Source organism: Monodelphis domestica, chromosome 1, assembly GCF_027887165.1.
Source record: "Monodelphis domestica isolate mMonDom1 chromosome 1, mMonDom1.pri, whole genome shotgun sequence".
NCBI lineage: Eukaryota > Metazoa > Chordata > Mammalia > Didelphimorphia > Didelphidae > Monodelphis > Monodelphis domestica.
Window position 1 is genome coordinate 516,258,234 of NC_077227.1, and position 21,449 is coordinate 516,279,682.

At 37.3% G+C, this 21,449-nt stretch overlaps 1 protein-coding gene across 7 annotated transcripts in view; it reads left to right on the forward strand.

Moving 5' to 3' along the window:
- Positions 1-21,449, forward strand: part of DPYSL5 (dihydropyrimidinase like 5) — a 133,994-nt gene that overhangs the window by 108,145 nt on the left and 4,400 nt on the right. For all 7 annotated transcript variants that reach the window (XM_007475963.3, XM_007475966.3, XM_007475965.3 and 4 more), the window contains 4 exons: positions 4,776-4,917; positions 8,050-8,192; positions 9,321-9,528; positions 18,266-18,434. In XM_007475963.3, the coding sequence (XP_007476025.1) occupies positions 4,776-4,917; positions 8,050-8,192; positions 9,321-9,528; positions 18,266-18,434 (662 nt within the window). The remainder of the gene's footprint in view (positions 1-4,775; positions 4,918-8,049; positions 8,193-9,320; positions 9,529-18,265; positions 18,435-21,449) is intronic.

A 21,449-nucleotide genomic window follows, 5' to 3' on the forward strand; every position in this document is an offset into this window, starting at 1 on the left:
ACTAGTTCAAATTCATCTTTTTTCAAAATGTTTAAGTCCTTTTCTTTGATAAAGATATTTTATTTTACCACTTACATGTAATAACAATCTTCCTCATAAGTTTTCTGAACTTATGAGATCCAAGTGTCTCCCTCCCCCTTTCTGGAGATGATAAACAGTTTGATCTAGGTTATGCATGTATTATCATGCAAAACGCATTTCCATATTGTTTTTTTGTTGTGAGAAGAATACTCATATAAAACCAGAACCCCAAAATAAAAACACAAATAAACTAAAGTGAAAAATCACATGCTTTGATCTGTATTCCAGCTCTAACAGTTCTTTCTCTGGAGGTAGATAGTTTTCTTTCTGACTCAAATTTATAAGAATACAAAGCATTCCTTAGCTAATAAATGATCAAAAGATATGAGCAGGCAGTTCTCAAAGGAAGCAATTAAAACTATATATAGTCATATGAAAAAATGCTCTAAATCACTATTGATTAGAGAAATGCAAATTAAATTAACCCTGAGATACCACCTCATACCTATCATATTGGCTAATACATATATATATTTATTTGTTCATTTATTTTTTTATTTATATTTATATATGAAATAATTGTGGGGGGAATATGGAAAAATTGTGACCCTAATACACTATTGATGGAACTATGAATAGAACCATTCTGGCGAGCAAAATGGAACCATGTCCAAAGGGCCATAAAAACTATGCATACCCTGCCCAGTAATATCACTACTAGATCTGTCTCCCAAAGAGTTCAGAAACAAGGGAAGAGGATCTATTCATAGAAAAATGTTTTTAGCAGCTCTTTTTGTGGTAACAAAGTATTAGAAACTGAGCAGACATCCATCAATTAGGGAATGGCTGAACAAGTTGTGGTATGTGGTTGTAATGGGATACTTTTGTGCTATTAGAAATGGTGAGCAAGATGAGTTCAGAAAACCTGGAAAGACTTGTGTGAATTGATGCAAAATGAAGTGAGAGAACAGTGTATACACTAGTAAAAATATTGTACAATGATCAATGATGAAGGACCAAACCATTATCAGAAAGCAAGTTTCTAGGATATCCACAAGGGACTCATGATGGAAAATGCTAACTACAGCCAAAGAAGGAACTGTTGGAATCTGATTCCAGATCAAAACATGTCATTCTTTACTCTATTTCCCCTGTGAGTTTTTTTTTATTGTATATGTGATATGAGTCTTCTGTCACAGCATGAGCAATATGGAAATATATATTGCATAAAAGTACTGGTATTACCTATATCCAACTGTTTATTGCCTGAGGACAAGGTAAAGGAAGAGGGAGAATTTGAGTCATAAAAATATCAGAAAACATGTCCAAAATTGCTTCTACATGTAACTGAAAAATAAAAATAAAGAATATCTAGTCTGAAGGGTGAGAGAGAAAGCTCTCATTAGAAGTCTATCCCAAGCATCATCTCTCTTCTCTTACAATCTACTCATTAATATTCAGACACACTCTTCTGGGACATGCAATACTGACTTTTCATGATTTCCACATTTATTTATCCCTCCCTAATTAATATTAGAGTGCAGTATGGTATAGCCAGTAGAAAGCTATTCTCAGAGTTTGTTATGGTTTTGTCAGTTTAATATGTCCAATTCTTTGTGACCCCTTTTGGAATTTTCTTGGCAATGATATTGTAGTGGTTTGCCATTGCCTTCTCCAATTCATTTTACAAATGACAAAACTGAGGCAACATTAAGTGATTTGCCCAGGTTGCACAGCTACTAAGTCTCTGAGGCTGAATTTGAATTCAGATCCTCCTAATTCCAGGGACAGCACTCTATCCACTGTTCTACCCAGCTGTCCCATTCTTAGAGTTGGAAGATCTTAATTCAAGAACCACCTCTAACATATATTGACTTTGTGATTTGGGGCAAGTGATCTCACCTCATTACCCTTCGCAAATCTCTAAGACCTAGTTGAATTGGTAGACGGAGTTTCTACACTAGGAGTAGCCAATGAAATCACAAGTCTAGTCCCCCCCCAAAAAAAAAGAAATAAAAGCCAAACTTCATTTCTTGTCATCTTTAATGGTTTGTTCTGAAATTTTCTACCAGTTTCCTAACAAAACAAACAATAAAGGTAACAGCTGTGTGCTTTCAGGATCCTGCCTTAGAAATCCTCAGAGAGATGTTTTGAAGCATCTTTTGAAGTCTACCAATGAACTGGTAATTGCTTTTTATGGTGAAGTATAAAGTCCTCTAAGCACATTATCATTAAAGTGTCAAGTAGGCTCTGTGGTACTGAAAACTCAGAAAGACCGTCTTCAATGGCAAATTGTGTTTCTGCTGTTATTGTTTTGGTCCAATGTTGAATAACTGTCCTTTGTTGTTTTGAATGAGCTGAGGAGCTGGGGAGGGGGAAATGGGAGTTTAGCTTTTTCTTCTAAAAACTGCCTTTCAGTTTAAAAAGAAAAAAAAAAAAAGAAAAGCAACCACCAATCATCAATGCACATTTATGGAGCATCAACTACAGTACTTTGAGTGTAGCTATAAGATCACTGCAATGTTTTGAATGTCACATTTGCTGTAGGGAAACTTACTGAAAGTAAAGAAGGCATTAAATCCTAATACTTAGTTGTACCACTCTTTTTTTAAGAGATCTGGATCTCCATGTTATCCCCAATTCACCTGAAAAGCCTTTTTCAGAAGTTCTAAGACAAACAATAGGGGCAATTTAACTTAAATTTCAATTAAGTTATGATAGCTAGACATATTTTAGATTAAATCTGTCAATGTTTTCTTTGGGAAAGGTTGTGGAAAGACTTTGATGTAAGGATTAAAAAAACATATGGTAGAATTATGAACTGATTGAACCATTCTGAAGGGCAATTTAGAACTATATCCAAAGGGTTATAATACCATGCATATGCTTTGATCTAGCAGTACCATTACTAGGTCTGTATCCCAAAGAGATCCAATAAAAGGGGAAATGATCTATTTATAGTAGCTCTTTTTGTGGTGGCAAAGAATTGGAAATTGAGGGGGTGTCCATCAATTGGGGAATGGCTGAACAATAGTGGTGGAATATTACTGTGCTTATAGGAAATAATGCAACATAATTTCAAAAAACCTGGAAAGACTTGAATGAACTTATACAGAATGAAATAAGCAGAACCAAAACATACCTCGTAACGGCAATATTGTCAGATGATTAACTGTGTAACTTAGCTACTCTCAGCAAGACAATGATCTAGGACAATTCTGAAGGACTTATGACAAAGAATGCTATCCATGTCCACAGTAAGAACTGTGGGAATCAGGTTTATTTATGGCTTTATTTGGGAGGGTTGGTTTTATGAATATTCCCTCACAATATGACCAATATAGAAATGTTTTTCATGGTCATACATGTATAATCTATATGTATTACCTAGATTTAATTGCTTACCAAATCAGGAAAGGAAGAGAGAAGGGAGGAAGGGAAACAATTTGGATCTTATCATTTTGGAGAATATTGGTTTTTTTGTTTGTTTTTTTTTCAATATTTTGTATTGATTCCAAGGCAGAAGAGTAGTCAGGGCTAGGCAAATGGGGGTTAAGTAACTTACCCAGGGTCACACAGCTGGGAAGTATCTGAGGCCAGATTTGAACCGAAGACCTCCCTTCTCTAGACCTGGCTCTCAATCCACTGAACTACCCAGTTGCCCCCTGAAAAATATTTGTTAAAAGTTGCTATTACATGTAATTGGGGGAAAATTAAAATATATAATTAAAACACATAAACAGTTTCCGATATTTTTAAATTATTCCTGTGATTTCATTAGTATAGGGGACTCCCACCGAGAAAACTCCTTCTACCAATGCAGATTGGTACCTCCATTGCAATTTATAATTCTTGAGAGTTTCCTGGAGTCCATAAAGATTAGATGCCTTGCTCAGGCTCATAAAGCTAGTATGTGTCAAAGGCAAGTCTTGGACCCAGGTTTTTTTAATTCCAAATTAAGACTCTTATCCACCATGTTACAATGCTACATAGCCCTCTTATTTTTAAAAAATGTACCTTGAAAGAGAGGAAAATATTTCTAGAATAGAATTGTAATTTTTGTGTATTATGTATATATAGATATGTTCATTGAAGTGTCCTTTGAATTAGTAAATTAATTTTTGCTATTTAAAATAATTTGCATAGTTTAGTTGTTACATCTTTACCTTATTGGTCAAATATGTTATATAATTGTCCTTGTGTGGAAATTGGAATTTCACCCTTCAGTTAATTATATTTCCTATGGAAAAAAATACAATCTATTATTTAATACTCAGAAAGATAAATTGATCATAACAACTATAGAGGCAGCCAGGTGGTTCAGTGGATAGAGAGCCCAGCCTCAAGATAAGAGGACCTGGGTTCAAATGCAACCTCAGACACTTCTTAGCTGTGTGACTCTGGGCAAGTCACTTAGCCCCAATGGCCTAGCCGTTACTGCTCTTCTGCCTTGGAACTAATACTTAGTATCACTTCTAAGATGGAATTTTTTTAAGATTATGCTTTTTCCAGCAGCTATACTACTGTATCAAAGGCATCTCAGTGGTATATTTTCTTTATGATAACATTTTCTGTCATGCATAATTCTCATCTCTGTCCTTATGCTTAAAGAAATTAGTTGATGATGTTGAGATTTTGAACCATTTCTGAATAATTCCTTGACAGGAAATAAGCTATTTTAAAACTTGGGTCAACCAATAGCTAAGTAGCAGCTACCTTAATTTATTTCTCATTTTGTCTTTCTGCCCCTTCAGTGATACTCTGAATATTGTAGCTTCTGACCATCGGCCCTTCACCACAAAACAGAAGGCAATGGGCAAGGAAGATTTCACTAAGATCCCTCATGGAGTGAGTGGAGTACAAGATCGTATGAGTATCATCTGGGAGAGAGGCGTGGTAAGTTTTCTGGGTTCCCCTGATGTTTTTTAAATTTCCCTTTTTCCTGCATCATATTGTTTTCTTTGTTTAAAAAATAATTTATTTTCCCAATTACATGAAATAACTATTTTCATCATACATTTTCAGAATTTATAAGATCCAAATTGTCTCCATCCTCTCTTCCCTCCCCCTTCACAGAAATGGTAGGCAATTTGATCTGAATTATACATGTATTATCATGCAAAACATAATTCTTTATTGGTCATTATCATAAGAGAATATTCACATAAAACCAAAACTCCAAAATAAAACATAAATAATGGGAAAGATAGTATGCTTTGTGCTGCATCTAACTCCAACAGTTCTTCCTTTGGTGGTAGATCGCATTCTTTGTCATAAGTCCTTCAGAATTATCCCAGAACATTGTATTGCTGAGGGTAGCTAAGTCTTTCCCAGTTGATTATATGACAATATTATTGTTACTATGTACAATGTTCTCCCAGTTCTACTTATTTCACTCTGCATCAGTTCATGTAGATCTTTCCAGCTTTTTCTGAAATCATCCTCTTTTTTCATTTTTATAGCATAACAATATTCCATCACCAACGTGTACCACAATTTATTCGACCATTTCCCAGTTAATGATCATGTCCTCAATTTCCTATTCTTTGCCACCACAAAAATTGCTGCTATAAATATTTTTGTATAAGTAGGTCCTTTTCCCCTTTTGTATGATATCTTTAGTATACTGACCCAGTAGTGATATTACAGGATTGAAAAAAGGTATACACAGTTTTATAGCCCTTTGGTCACAGTTCCAAATTGACTTCCAGAATGGTTGGATCAGTTCACAACTCCAGCAACAATGAATTAGTGTTCCAAATTTGCGACATCCCCTCCATCATTTATCATTTTCCTTTACTGTCACATTGGCCAATCTGATAGATATGAGGTGGTATGTAGTACCTGAGAGTGTTTAATCAAATGATTTAGAACTTTTTTATATAATTATTAATAGCTTTGATTTCTTCATCTGAAAATTGCTTGTTTATATGCTTTGAACATTTATCAATTGGGAAATGATTTATATTCTTATAAATTTGACTTAGTTAAAAATTTGAGAAATTAGACCTTTATGAGAGAAATTTGTTGTAACTTTTTTCCCCCAGTTTGCTGTTACCCTTCTAATCTAGTTACATTGGTTCTGTTTGCACAAAAGCTTTTTGACTTGATATAATAAAACATCACATTGTTTTCATCCCCATGTGTTGCCTAAGCAGGTTCTTAGGCTGGTTCCATAAGCTTATTGCAACAGATTCTTTTCCAAACAATCTTTCAAAGGCATTGGTTGGTAGGAAAGGGGATAGCAGATACAATAGTGCCCAGAGGAGTAGTTCTGTGGAGGCTAAACCCTATGTTACCCAAGCCGATCACCTACTACTGATCAGGTATAGGAGAATTTTGTTTGGGGTGGGGTTTCCACTTATTTTTATAGGAGTTAGCTGATTCCTTCTATTGCCATTTTGGTGTTTGCAAAGGCAGGGCATTTGATCATGGGTTAAGAACTATGGAAAGGACCATAGAAATCATGCAGCCCGACCCTTAGGATCACAGAGGTTAAACTGAACTACTTATCACATGGGTGGTCAATGGCAAAACCAGAATTTGAATCTAGCTCCTTAGATTAAATCCAGAATTCTTTTCTGCCATTTTGGATTGTTTCCCATCAGGCTTAAGTCACCTTTGCCTCCCACCAGTAATCTGGATCACAATTTCAGGGAAGGAAGTATTGATCAACACAATTACCCATCTTTCAGTCATTAGGAATTTGATGAGAGGAGGATTAATTTAAGAACAAAGGAATGCCCAAGAATAATTCACTACTGGAAGAGATTTCAATGATGAGGCTAGAACTTAATTTGGAAGGCTTCATGACCTGTCCATCTAGGCAAATATTTTTGTTTGCGATATGCCAAAAACTAAAACCATCTTAGAATGGCAGGTCTGAAATTCAATGCTTTATGATTTAGATTATAAGTGACTCAAAAAGAGTATGGTATAAGTTAACAAAGACCAAGGCATCCACCAAAGGAAAGGATAGAAACCTTTAATGTAAAAATCAAAAGCATTTCTCCTTTCTCAGAGGGCAAGAAAAATTGAAGTTAATTGAATATTTCATTAAAATTTATATCTAGCTTTATTAGCTCTAGGTAAAATTTATATCAGCATATAGAATTATAATTTTTATGTGCTATATATATGCAGTAATGTTCACTGAGATCCTTTATATACTCCAAATGTTCATTAACAAGAATTAGAGCATCATTTTTGCCATTTTACATGATTATAAATATTAGCTACATCTTTGTTTTAATGGTCTTTGCTTAGTCAGATCTTTGATATATTTAAGGCTGTGTCTTTGACCAAAAACATAATAACATGTTCAAGAATGGGGAAGCAACCACCTAAGTGGTCTGAGAGAGTTCAGAAAATAGGCCCATTGGATGAAAATTGGAAATTTTACAAAATTACAGAAGAATAGGGCAACTATATTTTCAACTATACAGAATGCATAGACCTTCATATACAGATTCATTGTTTCTCATCTGCCATCAACAGATTATACATTTCTATTAAATATAATTTTTATCTATTACAAATGCTTTTTCTATTAGGTATAATGAATTTATACCTCTTAGCCTTAAGAGCAATGATACACATTTTTTAAATGGCTGGATGGGTTAGTTTATACTCCATACTCATGAATAATGTGAAGAAAAGGAGGTATGTAGGTAGTTCAGTGGATTGAGAGCCAGGTCTAGAGATGGAAGGTCTTGTGTTCAAATGTGGACTTAAGTCACTTCCTTGCTTGTGGAACTCTGTGCAAGTCACTTAACCCTTCTTCTGTTTTGGAAGCATTACACAAGACTAAAGGTAAAGGTTTAAAAAAAGGAAAAGGAAAAATGAAGGGGGGAGGAGAGAGAAGGGGAGGGAGGGAGGGAAACTGAGAACATAGCCTTGGTTTCCTAAAAAGAACATTGCTAATAGACCTCTGGAAGGAATAAAGAGAAACAATGGACACTACATGGCTTTATGCAGCCATTTCATGACTACATGATTTTGTCTTCTAATTGTCCTTTTTTTTTCTAGGTGGGAGGAAAGATGGATGAAAACCGTTTTGTGGCAGTGACTAGTTCAAATGCAGCCAAGATTCACAACCTGTATCCCCGCAAGGGCCGCATCATCCCTGGAGCTGATGCTGATGTGGTTGTGTGGGACCCAGAAGCTACAAAGTAAAACCAGACCCCAGGCTCCAGATTTTGAGGGACTTGGGAATTTAAGAGATCTCTCCTTCAGAGCTGGTGTTCTAGAATAAGCGTTGACAAAATAAGACCTTCATCTGATTGTTTTTTTATAACTAGAACCATGGATGGTTTTTACATTTTTAAATAGGCTGACTTTGTTGACCCCTGTTCTAGAACTCTGGGGTTAGAAAGATGATGGGGCTTGAGGTATTGTGTTCATTCAATTCCAAAACATTTTTAAGAATCCATTATGTTCAAAGCCCTGTTCTAGGAAGTGTTATTCTACACCCTTACCCATCCTCCAAATCATTAGAAATCTAGTGGGAGGAGTCAGTTTAAAAAATAAAGGAATGCCCAAGAATAATTCTCCACTGAAAAAGACTTTAATGGTGAAACTAAGGCTTAATTTGAAGGCTTCATGCCCTGTCCACCTAGGCTAATATTTTTGTTTGTAATTCCCCACAAACTCAGAACATCTTAGAATGTCAGGCTTGAAATTCAGTGCTATATTATTTAGATTATAAGCCCTCTCCAAAATTGACTAGATATAGTTCCTACTTTCCAGGAGCTCACTGTCTAAAGACATGTGTGGATACACACAGGAGAAAGTGAGATCAGTGGGTTTTGTTTTGTTTTAAAGAGGAGCAGATAAATTATTTTAGACCTATTTTCAATCTAAATAAATGTGTTCAGTCTTATCCAGTTAGGTTATTAGGGGGATGGAGAGAAAGGTTGGATTGGACCTCCTATCTCATTTCTATGAGGTAGAAAATTTTTTCTATCAAAGTAAACTAATATCTTCTCTGTAACTTAAGAGTCTTGGAGAGTTAAAACATTAAAAGGTTAAATGACTTGCCCAAGGTCACAAAACCAAGATGTGTCATAGATGAGACTTGAATTCAAGTCTGCCCTATCTCTGAGATAGGTTCACTGAGACATTCTGAGTAGCTAGTTAAAATTCATTGCTTTTTAGTGGTTCTTATGCAATGTCTTCTGTGATACCCTGGCAGATCAGTATAGCAATCCATAAAAACTTTTCTAGGATTTAATAGATATTCTTGGTATAAGCATCTTGTATTTTCCTGTGACACCAGCATCTCCCTCCTGCCCACCCAGGACCATTTCAGCTAGCACTCAAGTACAAGGAGGAGATATAAATTTATATGAAAATATGCGCTGTCATGGAGTACCCTTGGTCACTATCAGCAGAGGACGTGTCGTGTATGAAAATGGAGTCTTTATGTGTGCCGAGGGCACAGGCAAGTTCTGCCCACTTCGATCCTTCCCAGATTCTGTTTACAAGAAGCTGGTCCAGAGAGAGAAGGTAAGTAGGAGTAAAGTATGTATTTGGACTGCTTACAGAGACGCCTTAGGCTAGTTGTTCTTTGTTTTTGGTATCCCTAACTTTCTGCCAAGACCTTACACAGCTTACCTGAGACCTTGAGTGGCTTAAATTTATTTTTACCTTTTTTCTTAAATTCATTTTGCCTTTATTCTTCAACCCCATCTCACTTTGGCAAAAAAAAATAGAGAGTAGAAAATGTCAATGGGGCAAAATGGAATTCACAAGAAAGAGCTTCCCTGATTCTTTGAGCAGGAAAGCAGATGGAAATACTCTCAGATACCAGAATGGTGGGAAAACCTGGTCCAGCCTTCAAGTAGGATTCATTTGATCTATGTAAACTTCCACTGTATTCTGGTTCCAGTAGTTGCCCAGGAGTTGCTTTATTCCCTGGAATCCTATTGTGTATATACTTGATGGATTGTGAATATGCCTTATTAGATGGGGCTCTACCAAAAATCTGAACATCCACAGCACCTAAAAGTATGACAGGAAATCTGAATCATGGATAGTTCAGTCCTGCATGTTCATCATAACCTTGACATCCACATTTTTTACCTAGACTTCTCTGCAGGCAATTGGTTGGGCAATGGTCCAGAGAAGACTATGTACTTCTCTATTGCTTAGGATTATAGAGGTAGCAATGGCATGGTGGATAGAGTTCCAGATATGGAGTCAGGGAGACCTCAGACACTTACTGTGTGACCCTGGGTAAATCACTTAGCCTCCATCTACTTCAGTTTCTTTATCTCTAAAATGCAGTTAACAAAGATAATAATAGCACCTGCTATTGTCCACAGAGTTGTGGGAGAATAAAATGAAAAAATATTCATAAAGCATTTTTCAGACCTCAAAGAACTATATAAGTGATAGCTATTATTAGGAAGAGGCTTGATTGCTTTGAATCTCGCCCTGGGTGTCCATATTAATACAAATGCACAACTCTGGGCACTGGGTACTTCAGATTTGTCCTCCATTTCAGGCTTGGCACATAGGTGAGACTAGAAGAGATTCAGTGAAAGAAATATATTCCGGGGTGCACTTTGCTAGCAGTTCCCCTCACTGTTCCTAGAATGGCTTCCCTAAGTAATCCGTAGTAAAGTATGGATTCTACAGCTCAATCTAATGTTATTTTAAAATGCTTCCAGCCTGACCTATTCCTGAACATCACTCTCAGGCACGTAGATCCCTTACTTCTTTCTCTAACTTTTGTACCAAGAGCCCTCCAGCCCAAACCCCACCAACCATCAAAGCGTGTGAGGTCTCCTCCTCCCCACCCAAGTATTAAGAAGTCTCTAAAAAACAGTCCGTTCTCTCTTCTTATCCTCAACTTCTTCATCTGTATCCAGTTTATACTGAGTTACAGAATTTGGGAGCAATTTCAGTGGTCATCTCGTCCAACCCAGGACTGAAAAGAAACCCAAACCCACTTCTAGGGTTGTTTTGTTTTTAATAGGGAAATAAGTGGTCATGCAGGCTGTGCTTGAATGTTCAATCAGGGCTCGTGTCTTACAGTTATGTTTTTTTCCTCCCTATTCTCCCACTAGTACAATGCTCTGAACATAATAGGATTTGGGGGAGTGGGGAAGGTCCATGGCTTCCTGGGGAATACAATGACAGAGACTGTTTCCAGGTGAGAGTCAGGAAAATTGACCCAGCTCAAGGGTCTGAAATTGGCCCTAAACCTGCAGTTCTTAAATATATGTACCCATTTAGGTAAGAATACCCAGGAAGTGATCGTTTTCTAGGTTTTTATTCAAGACAAACTCGGGGCAGATGTTTTCTTGGGCAGCCCTTCTGAGCATCTATACCATTGTACCTATTAGTTGCCCAGGATAAAATTCCTCCATCCCCAGGTCTAGAGTTAGCTCTGGATTACTATCCAGAGAGCTTGAGCTGGAAGGCAGATTCCCACCCCTAACCCTCCTACACATCTGGTATTAACCCCTATTTCTACCATCCATGGTGAGAAGAACCTTTCCATCAGGAAACCAGAAGGATAAAAGTTCGTTTGTTAATTAAAGTATCTAATTATCTGATCCTCAGATTATTGTTTATTCTCATTTCAAGGCATGAGGCATTGTCAGATAAATCTTTTGTTAGAGAAGACATGCAGTTAACTGGTCACATTGTGATATTCACTCTAAATTTTCTTTTTAGTTCTTTCAAATCTTTAATACCTAGTTATGGGGCTTATAGTCATGCCAGCATCAGTCCTAGTTTCCTGTCTGTTTAAGGTAATCATTATAGCATGATCATCCTTAACCTACCCTAAAGGATACCCAAATTACTGAGTCTTACCTCAAAGTGAGCCATCCTTTTCCATCCTCACTCATGTGGTTTTCCACTGACAGCTCTGTTTTCACAGTATAGTTTTAAGAGTTAGACAAGATCTCAGTGGCCATACTATAAATCCATTTCCAAAAGAAATCCCTATTATAAAATATCCTAGTCATCCAGCCTCTGCTGGAAGAAGTGGGAATGCATCATATCCCATGGAAATCTATTCTATGTTTGTATAGTTCTAAGTGTTAGGAAGTTTCTCCACACATAAAGTTTAAATCTTCCCCCTTGCAACTTCCCCTTTGTTTCTGGTTCTAGCCTCTGGGGCTGGTAAGCGTGTCATTTCAGATTTGATCTAGAGAACAAGGAGAGAGGGGGAAGGTTTCTCGTGTTCACTTTCATTGGGATGAGATGGATGATCCATCTGCAGTCTCAAAGCCCTTTTGACTATATTTCTTTGAGGATTTTTTTTCTTGCCCACATTCAGTCTTTTAGCTGACTCTCTGCTAAAAGCTTTTCATGAGAGTGATAAATGTATTTTTTAACCTATGCACAGATTTGTTATGCCAAAAGGTTAGTGTAGTGGTAACAATAGTATTGTTGCTATTGATGTTCAGTTGTTTCAGTTGTGTCCAACTCTTTATGGTTTGCCATTTCCTTCTCCAGCTCATTTTATAGATGCAGAAACAGAGATAAAAAGATTAAGTGACTTGCCCAGGGTCACAGATCTAATAAATGTCAAAAGCTAGATTTGAACTCAGGGAGATGAGTCTTTTTCATTTCCATCCCAGTACTCTGCCTAGCTAATACTAGTATATTTCATTGTTGGTAACTGGAAGATAGTAATCTTTCTTTCATTCATCAAACATTTATTAAGTGCCTTTTCTGTATCAAGCATTCTAGTAGGCATTTGAGATGCAAAACAAAAATAAAATATTCCTGGCTACCAAGCTTATACTATTTCCTTTACTAACAGATTTCTAAAATAACCAAAGAAGCTTTAGCTCTTAGGAGAGCTGGAAAGGCAGCTTAGGAATTGTTTGTTGTTGGAGGCAGCTAGGTGACTCAGTGGATTGAGAGCCAGGCCCAGAGACAGAAGGTCCTGGGTTCAAATTTGAATTCAGATACTTTCTAGCTTTGTGAACCTGGGCAAGTGACTTAACCCCCACTGCCTAGCCCTTCCTGTTCTTCTGCTATGGAACCACCATATAGTATTGATTTTAAGACAGAAAGTAAGAGGTTGTTGTTTTTGGTTTTTTTATTTAAACCCTTATCTTCCATCTTGGAGTCAATACTGTGTATTGGTTCCAAGGCAGAAGAGTGGTAAGGGCTAGGCAATGGGGGTTAAGTAACTTACCCAGGTGTCTGAGGGCAGATTTGAACCTAGGACCTCCTGTCTCTAGGCCTGACTCTCAATCCACTGAGCTACCCAGCTAGAGTCTAGCTACCCCTAGAGTTTTTTTTAAAAAGAACTGTCTGTTGTACAGTAGAATCCTCCATTAAGAGAAAATTCCCCTAATCTACAAATTTCTTATATTCCCTTTGGAATTCCCACTATTCCATGATGCTGGGTCCCTCATACTATTGATGAGGTAAGGAAAGTTGCTCAATCTCATGGATGAACTTCTTACCCCATTTCTACAAATCTTCAATAAGCAGAAGTGAAAAGTGAATCTAATTCTTTGTATCAAAGGTCAAGACTTTCTATAATTCTGTGCCATGAGGGTTCAGACTGATCCCAAACAATCTTTTAGAAGCTAAAAAGAAATGAAGAGAAGAAATCTAATACTACCTCATCTAAACAAGAGAAACTTATGGTTGCCAGGGAATGCACGTGTTTGAAAATTGAAGATATTAAATCCATCAACAAACAGGTAGTCATGGTCCCCACTTAAAATACAAACTGAGACATGGACAAAATCCAAAAGGTATCAACACAACCTCTAAGAGATACTTCACATCGAGCCAGAATGGTAATACAAGATGTTCACATACTTGGTAAAATAATCTCATCAACATTTGGCAACATTTTTATAGATTTCTATAGTAATTCTTTTCCTCCACTCTATATTAGTATGATTCCCCCAACAAAGGTCAGGAAAATATTTCCAAAATGTTCAAGTTCACATCTAAGAATGCCATGGAAGATTTCTAGTTAATAGAATTAATAGAATTAATATATATATATATACATATATATGTATATATATATATACCTTATACTTGGTAATTCTATATAATTCTATAAGGTGTATATATATATATATATATATACCTTATACTTGGTAATTCTATACATATATATAATATCATAGAACTTTTTATTTGACGGGATCTCAATGACCATCTACTGTAAAATAAGGGAGAAAGTGACAAGGGCAAAGAAGTTAAGACAAAGTATTACAAGAAATTTGGAGAATCATTTTTAGATAAAGAAAATTAATGAAGTCATGGCACCTAAGCTGTGACTTGAAGGAAAAACAATGTTTGGGAGATGTGAAGGGAGTGTGTTTAAGGCACAGAACACAGACTGTGCTCATGAGAGTATGGAGGCAGAAGAAGACAGAATACAGTTGCATAACAACTGACAATTCAGCTTATTTGGAACACGGAGTGTATAAAAGGGAGAAAAATGAAATAAGGTGGGGGGAAAGTTCACATGATGTGGAAGTCACTGGAAATGAAGACAAGGAGATGCAACACTTCCCACCTTTTCCAGAGCAAGAAGTAAGAAATGAAGGAAAAAGCATAAATTCATAAAAGTCTTATCCTTGTGAACTCTAAAAAGGAGTGAGATAGTTGAGGGTTGAAGCCATAACTATATTACCTTTGCTCAAGAGCATCTCCATATCATGATCAGACATCAGAAGAAGGAAGGCTTTAATGTAGGAAGGATGCTGATAAAGACTGAAAATTGGAGGGGGGTGGTTAAAACTTGAGCTAGAGAGGTTCAGAAGCTGAGGAGTTCAGGTGGCTACCAGTGCTGAAAGAGTAGAGAGCATTTTGTGTTGAGAAGTCAAAGATCCTTAATACTTCAAGGGTCTGTGTCTCATCAATCTGGATACACCCTCCATTGACACAGATAAGCATCTCCTCTTTGTTTAACTATGTGGTTTCACAAGTTACTGTGAGCAAAATTACTTGATGGACAACATCTAGCAATGAGTTTCTCTGAAGTGAGCTAGGCTGGTCCTCGGATAATAAACACATTGCCCATTACTCCAAGATTTTTCCAGTTGGCAGAGCTAGCCACAGCTATATTCCATTAGCATTGCCTTTCTTTAGAGCTCAAGATAATGATCAAACATCAGAGGAAGGCTTTAATGAAGACAGGATAGTGATATAGACTGGAAATTATTGGTGGAGTTTAAAACTTGAGACCAAGAAACGATTTGGAAAAAAAGATGACCATCATTAGTAACATTGGTTTTTTTTAAATGCCATGTTTTACTACTCAGAACAATCATTAGACTACATACTCCACACCACTTCTCCAAGACAAGACAAATGACAAGAAAGCAAGGCCATATATGGAGGTTTGGGGTTTTTTCCCAAGCAAACAAGTGAAGTTTCATTCATATAGGTTTAGTCAAATAACCCATTTTCCTCTTCATGACTGAATAATACAGGAATGATCATTTTGAGGTCTTGAACAAAGATTAAATTATATACATGCTCTTGTTTACTACGACTGGGAAATTTGTAATACATTTTAGAAAAATTCCTTTTAAAAAGATTGATGAATAGTTTTCTACCAATTATCCCCAAAAAACAACATATACCATCATTGATCTGTATAACTGAAGAGCTATTGAAGGGCATAATACTCATCAATATGAGTGATTCTAGAGATAGATAGAGATAGAGAGGTGAGAGAAGGGGCACTTATAATTGTGTGTATGTGCATAAGACTGTTAAATTATAGGGTGTTTTATATGGTGCTTTTCTTTTGGGAAGTAAAGTAATGTGGGAAGCCATTGTCTGAACTTTCTGTTGCCTGGATGCCAATTTTAGAAATCATGATTAGCCAAGGAATTCAAGGAATTCCAAGAAATCTTTGGGCAGGTATATATTAGACAAGGTTATTTTTTGAAAATATTAATAATAATACAACTTGCATTTTTTGGTAACAAAGCCACCTTCACATACGTGAAGAAAGATCTCAGGGGAGCAGTTTTCTTTTCTTCCAAAGGAAGCCTGTTTTCTTTTTCCTTCTCTGACATCCTTTATCTTAATTTTTTACTTTGGAGTCAGCATTCTCAAAGTCAATGAAGGGCTATGTAAGAGGGATGTGATAGCTTGTCTTGTTCATACATAATACTATTCAAGGAGACCAGTTAACTTATTACTAATATATATAGCTGCATTGGTCTCATCCAGCAGTAGTATCTAATATGGTGTAATCGAAAAGTCCTATATTCAGAACCAGAGATCCTGAATACAAATCCCAACTTAGAATATGGGGTCTTGGAACATCCTTCTTTCCCTTTTCCCATTTGTGAATTTGTCCTTTGACCTGGGAATGGACTCAAGCTAGCCATGCTTCTTTCCTCTGCTTCTAATTTTTCAGAGTTTGCTACCGTGTTTCTCCCACTCCCCCACAACTTTCTTCATTCCCCCACCTCTGGCTTTCTAGCACCCTTTTATGTGTTTTCTTTTTTTTTGCCTGTTAGGATGTAAGCTTCATGAGGGCAAGGACTCTCTTTTTGCTTGTATTTGTATCCCCAGTGCTTAGCAAAGTACCTGGAACACAGTAAACCCTTAGTAAATGCATGTTGCTTGCCTTCCTGACTCCATGTGACCTGTCTGTGTGATCTTAAGCAAAGTGATCTTTTTCTGGGCTTTTCAGGTTCCTCATCTGTAAAATGAGTGGGTTGGACTAGGTGGATTTTAAGTTCGATTACAGTTCTAAACATGTTAATGTTTGTGAATATGAGAGAGGGAGAGAGAATTTAAATAATCATTTATGTGGCTAGATCTCAGGGTTTCCTGAAGACTGAATAACTATATGCCTAAATGGAGGTCAAGAAAGAATTCGAGCCAGTCCCTGCATCCCTAAACTATGGAGAGCATGAATACAGAACAACCCCTGCCTTATCCTGTGTGGACCTATAGAGGATATATGCTTAATTTCACTAGGAAACTGACTTTATTGAGAGCCCAGGAAAGGATCATAGACTTTGGACTACCATAGGATTAGAGGGTCAGCTTCACTTATCTGTGACACTTGGAGAAACTTGATAAATCCATATTTTTAAAACTAAAATTTATCATATTCCTTTTATGAGGCCATTCATTTTTCTCTACTTCCTAGCAATTTTGTAAGAGGTCTTCTGAGATCTCTCATATAATGCCTCTTCTTGTTCCTTTGGTTAAGATAGTTATCCTTTTGAAAACCAACTAGATCATCCTAAACAGTTAGTAAGATACAACCCTGGCTTATTATTTCCACAGTCTAAATTTGAAATGATGAATAAATAAATTTCGTCTTATCATTCATGCTCTAGGGTGGGAATAGGTACCCAACCATTAATTGTATTAATTGTAACCACCTGTAGCATGGCAAATTTTCTGAAAGAACTGTTTATCTCTTTGAGGCAATCCTCGAAATCAATGTTGTAACTCAACTTGATAAACATTTATAAAATGCCTTCTGTGTTTGAGGCCTGGAGTCGGGTATTAGGGCTCCAAAGACAAGTTAAAACAGCTTCTACTCTTGAGGAATTTATATACTACCAGGGCAAGTTGGTGGGGCATGAGGCAAAGGGAGAAAGTTTGACAAAAAATAATATGTAGACAGATAAGTAAATATAAAATGTTTGGTTGGGGTGCCACTAATAACTGATAGAGGTCAGGATCAGAAAAGCCTCTTGTAAAAGACAAGTCTCTGAGCTAAGCCTTGAAGGAAGGAAGGGATTTCAAGAGGAGAAAGCAAGAAGGGAGAGTCGTCCAGATATGAGGGATGCCTCAAGTAGCAAGAGATTAAATATTTAACATAAGTGCTATTTCCAGAACAAATTTACCACAGCAATAGGTGTCATTGCCATTTGGATGTTAGGCAACAGAAATGTGTATGAACTGCTATCTGTATTCTTTGGTTTTAATTCTCTATTAGCAGAGTTTCTTGATTTCCAATACCTCCAGAAGCTATGTGCCCCCACTCTATCCTTGGGGTTCTCTAGTGTTGGGGATGAGCCAGGTAATTTCTCTACACACCCACAATTCAGGGAGACAAAAAGAAATTCTTTCTTAGAAATCAAAATATATAAATATAAATCCTTTGCTACATAGAGTTATAATAAAAATGGAGTGAGTGTGGCTGCATACAGTACTCTGTCAGCCAATGAGAACATCCCTGGAAGAAACCCCAGGTCGAACCACTTGGCTCTGATGGTGTTGTCTTTTTTTTTCTCCCCCACCCCCACCCCTTTATTAGAGCTTAAAGGTTAAGGGAGTGGACCGTACTCCCTACCTGGGGGATGTAGCTGTGGTTGTGCATGCTGGGAAAAAAGAGATGGGAACTCCACTTGCAGACACTCCCACCCGGCCAGTCACTCGACATGGGGGCATGAGGGACCTTCACGAGTCCAGCTTCAGCCTATCTGGTAAGAGCAGGGGCAGCACAGTGTGGGTGTCAGTCCCTGGGTCCCAGGGAGGGACAGGGTGGGAGGGAGGAGGGCAGAGGGAAGAAGAGAGACTGATGCAGCTACATCAGGTAGTAGGAAACTGTGCCTGAGGTACCTGTTCATCCCTTCCCCCACACTATGATAGTGAGCATCAGAATAGTATAAGGAAGTATTTTTTTGGAGCAAGCAAGGGGACAATTGGATTTGTGACTAGGGAACTCCCAAGGAACTAATTCCCTTTGTTAGTATAGTTGACCACCTTCTCTATGGCTTATAGTCTTAGAATGTTGCTTGGGACCTTAAGAGATTAAGTGGCTTGCCCAGCATCATACAGCCAATGTGGATCCAAAGCCTGAACCCAGCCATGGCTTGCTGCCTCCAAGCCCAGCTCCAACCACTATACCACATTACCTCTCATAGCTCTTCTGTAGCTAGATAATTGCATTAGACAAATGCTGAAATCAGGAAGACAGAGGGCTCTTTTGGATAGATCCAAGACCTCCAGATCTTACCTGAAACTTTGCAAAGTTTGGACCAACATCTAGAAATTCTCAGCCCAGCAAGTCTCTTCCTTTCCATTCTCTTGAGGGCTATGTATACAGCAAAGTCTAACTGTACTGACTTGGGGTCTTCTGGTGATCATCCTGATTCCTATGGATTCTGGGAGCCCATCTCTTAATTGCTCCCACCAATTTTCTGGCTCTTGCTTATTCTCTAGGATCTTTCATTTCTGATTCTTTCCCCTTCCCCCAACTCTCTCTCTCTCTCTCTCTCTCTCTCTCTCTCTCTCTCTCTCTCTCTCTCTCTCTCTCTCTCTCTCTCTCTCTCTCTCTCTCTCTCTTTCTCTCTCTTTCACACACACACACACACACACACACCGCCTCTTCCTGCAGTTTACTCTTCTTTTTAAAAATTTGAGAATTTCTACTTTGGACACTCCTTTAATATTTCTGAGGAGTATTCTGAGTAAAATAACCTAGATTTCCTTGACTCCATAGAAAAGATGTTATCATTTCCTTTTCTTTTTCTTTATGAGTTCCAATTTCTTTTTTATTTTTCTGATACTCTGGTCCTGACCTGGAGCAACCTGAAAAATCCCAGGCATCCTTGGAATATCTGGGTCCAATTTCTCCTCCAGAAGCTTTCATCTCTTGAGAAATAGGGTTCCATTGCCATCTATCCCCTGAGCTGCTGCTTGGCAAGGATTAAAATTTCATATGTTCTAACATGATGGCAAGTGCAGAGATTTCAAAGTTTATAAAATTTGCCAAGACCTACAAATTATTCTGCCTTGGAAGGGGCTATATCCACCATCATCTCTTCTATAAAAAGGACAGTGAGTACCACTCTCCCAATGTTCCACAACTGTACACTTCACCTCTAGAATGACTTCATTTCTAGAATCTCACCAACTGTAGTAGGATGGTAATTGGATTAAGGAAGGATCTGATCCACTGACCCAGGAATAGAAGAGGCCTTTTATTTTTCCTTTTTTAAGAAATATTTCTGTCAATGCTATTGTCATAGTTTAATATATTTAGAATTGAAAGGCACCTCAGAGATCATGTAGTACAACTCCTAAATTAACAGATGAGGAACTTGACTCTGTCTTTACATCTTAGTCATTTCCTTTTTTAGAATTTTTCATTTTATTTTCCAGTCAACTAGCATTTATTTTCTTACTCCTTCCATTCACCTTCATTGAAAAAGAAAAAGAAAAGCCTTATAACAAATATGCATAGTCAAGCAAAACAGATGTCCAAATTGTCCATGTAGCATGTTTCATTATCAGTCCTTGTGGAATCATGTTTGGTTATTGCATTGATCAGAGTTCTTAAGTCTTTCAAAGTTGTTTGTTATTATTGTTATTGTTTTGTTTCCCTGATTCTACTCACTTCACTCACTTCATTCTTTATACTTTAAGTCTTCTCAGATTTCTCTGAAACTACCCCTTTCATCATCTCTTATGGCAAAATACCATTTTATTATATTCATGTACTCTAATTTGTTCAGTCACTCCCCAATTTATAGACACCCCTTAGTTTCTAGTTCCTTGTAACTACAAAAAGAACTACTATAGATATTTTTTTACATATGAGTCCTTTCCCTCTTTCTTTGATTTCTTTGGAGTATAGGCATATTATTGAATCAAAGAGATATGCACATTTTTGTGACTAGTCATTTAGTGAATAATCATAGTCATTTCCCAACCACCTATATTGAGCCCTCAGTTGTGACCAAAAAAAATTTTTTTAAGCAAAAACATCCAATACAGAGACTTTGTCTGACAATGATATTCTATCCCAGTCATCCCCCCACCTCTCTGCTGTGAAGGAAGAGGTTTGTCTCAAGATCTCTCCCCTTCACTAGTTTTTCTATTACTCAGAGTTCAACTTTCTTTTGGAGGTCTTTTCATTTACCTAGTTATAACCATTGTCTATTTTGTTCTCAAGAGTAATAGGAGTCTTTAACCTCTATTTTCTAAGGATTTCCTTATACTCTCTGCATAGTGTCTGCATTGTATCATTATATTACCATGTCAGAGGCATGAAAAAGGATGCAAATCCTCTTGGCAGGGCATTAAGTTTCTACTGCTGACTGCTACCACAAGTCATAAGGAGAGGAATGCCAAATGCCTACCCCATTGTAAGTCTGGGGTGAGAGGAGTAGGAATGGTGCTTTATTTGAGATTCAAAATGTTTGCCACTGTCCCTTATATTTCATGGTTTCTTCTCCTGATTGTATAGCCCAACTAAAAGGTCCCAAGGCATGTTGATTATCCATCTCCTCCTGCCTACTTGCCTACCAGAACCACCAATTACCCCAGGGCTTCATTGGATTAATTCATCCAAAATTGTAAAAAGCAAACTTCCACAGGCAGATCACATGGTTGCTTCCATTCTCTCCCCAAAAGGAAATAGACCCTCGGTACTCACCCTTCTTCTCTGAGTCAGCAAATCCCCTTCTTTCTGGGCAGAACCCAAGATAAAAAGA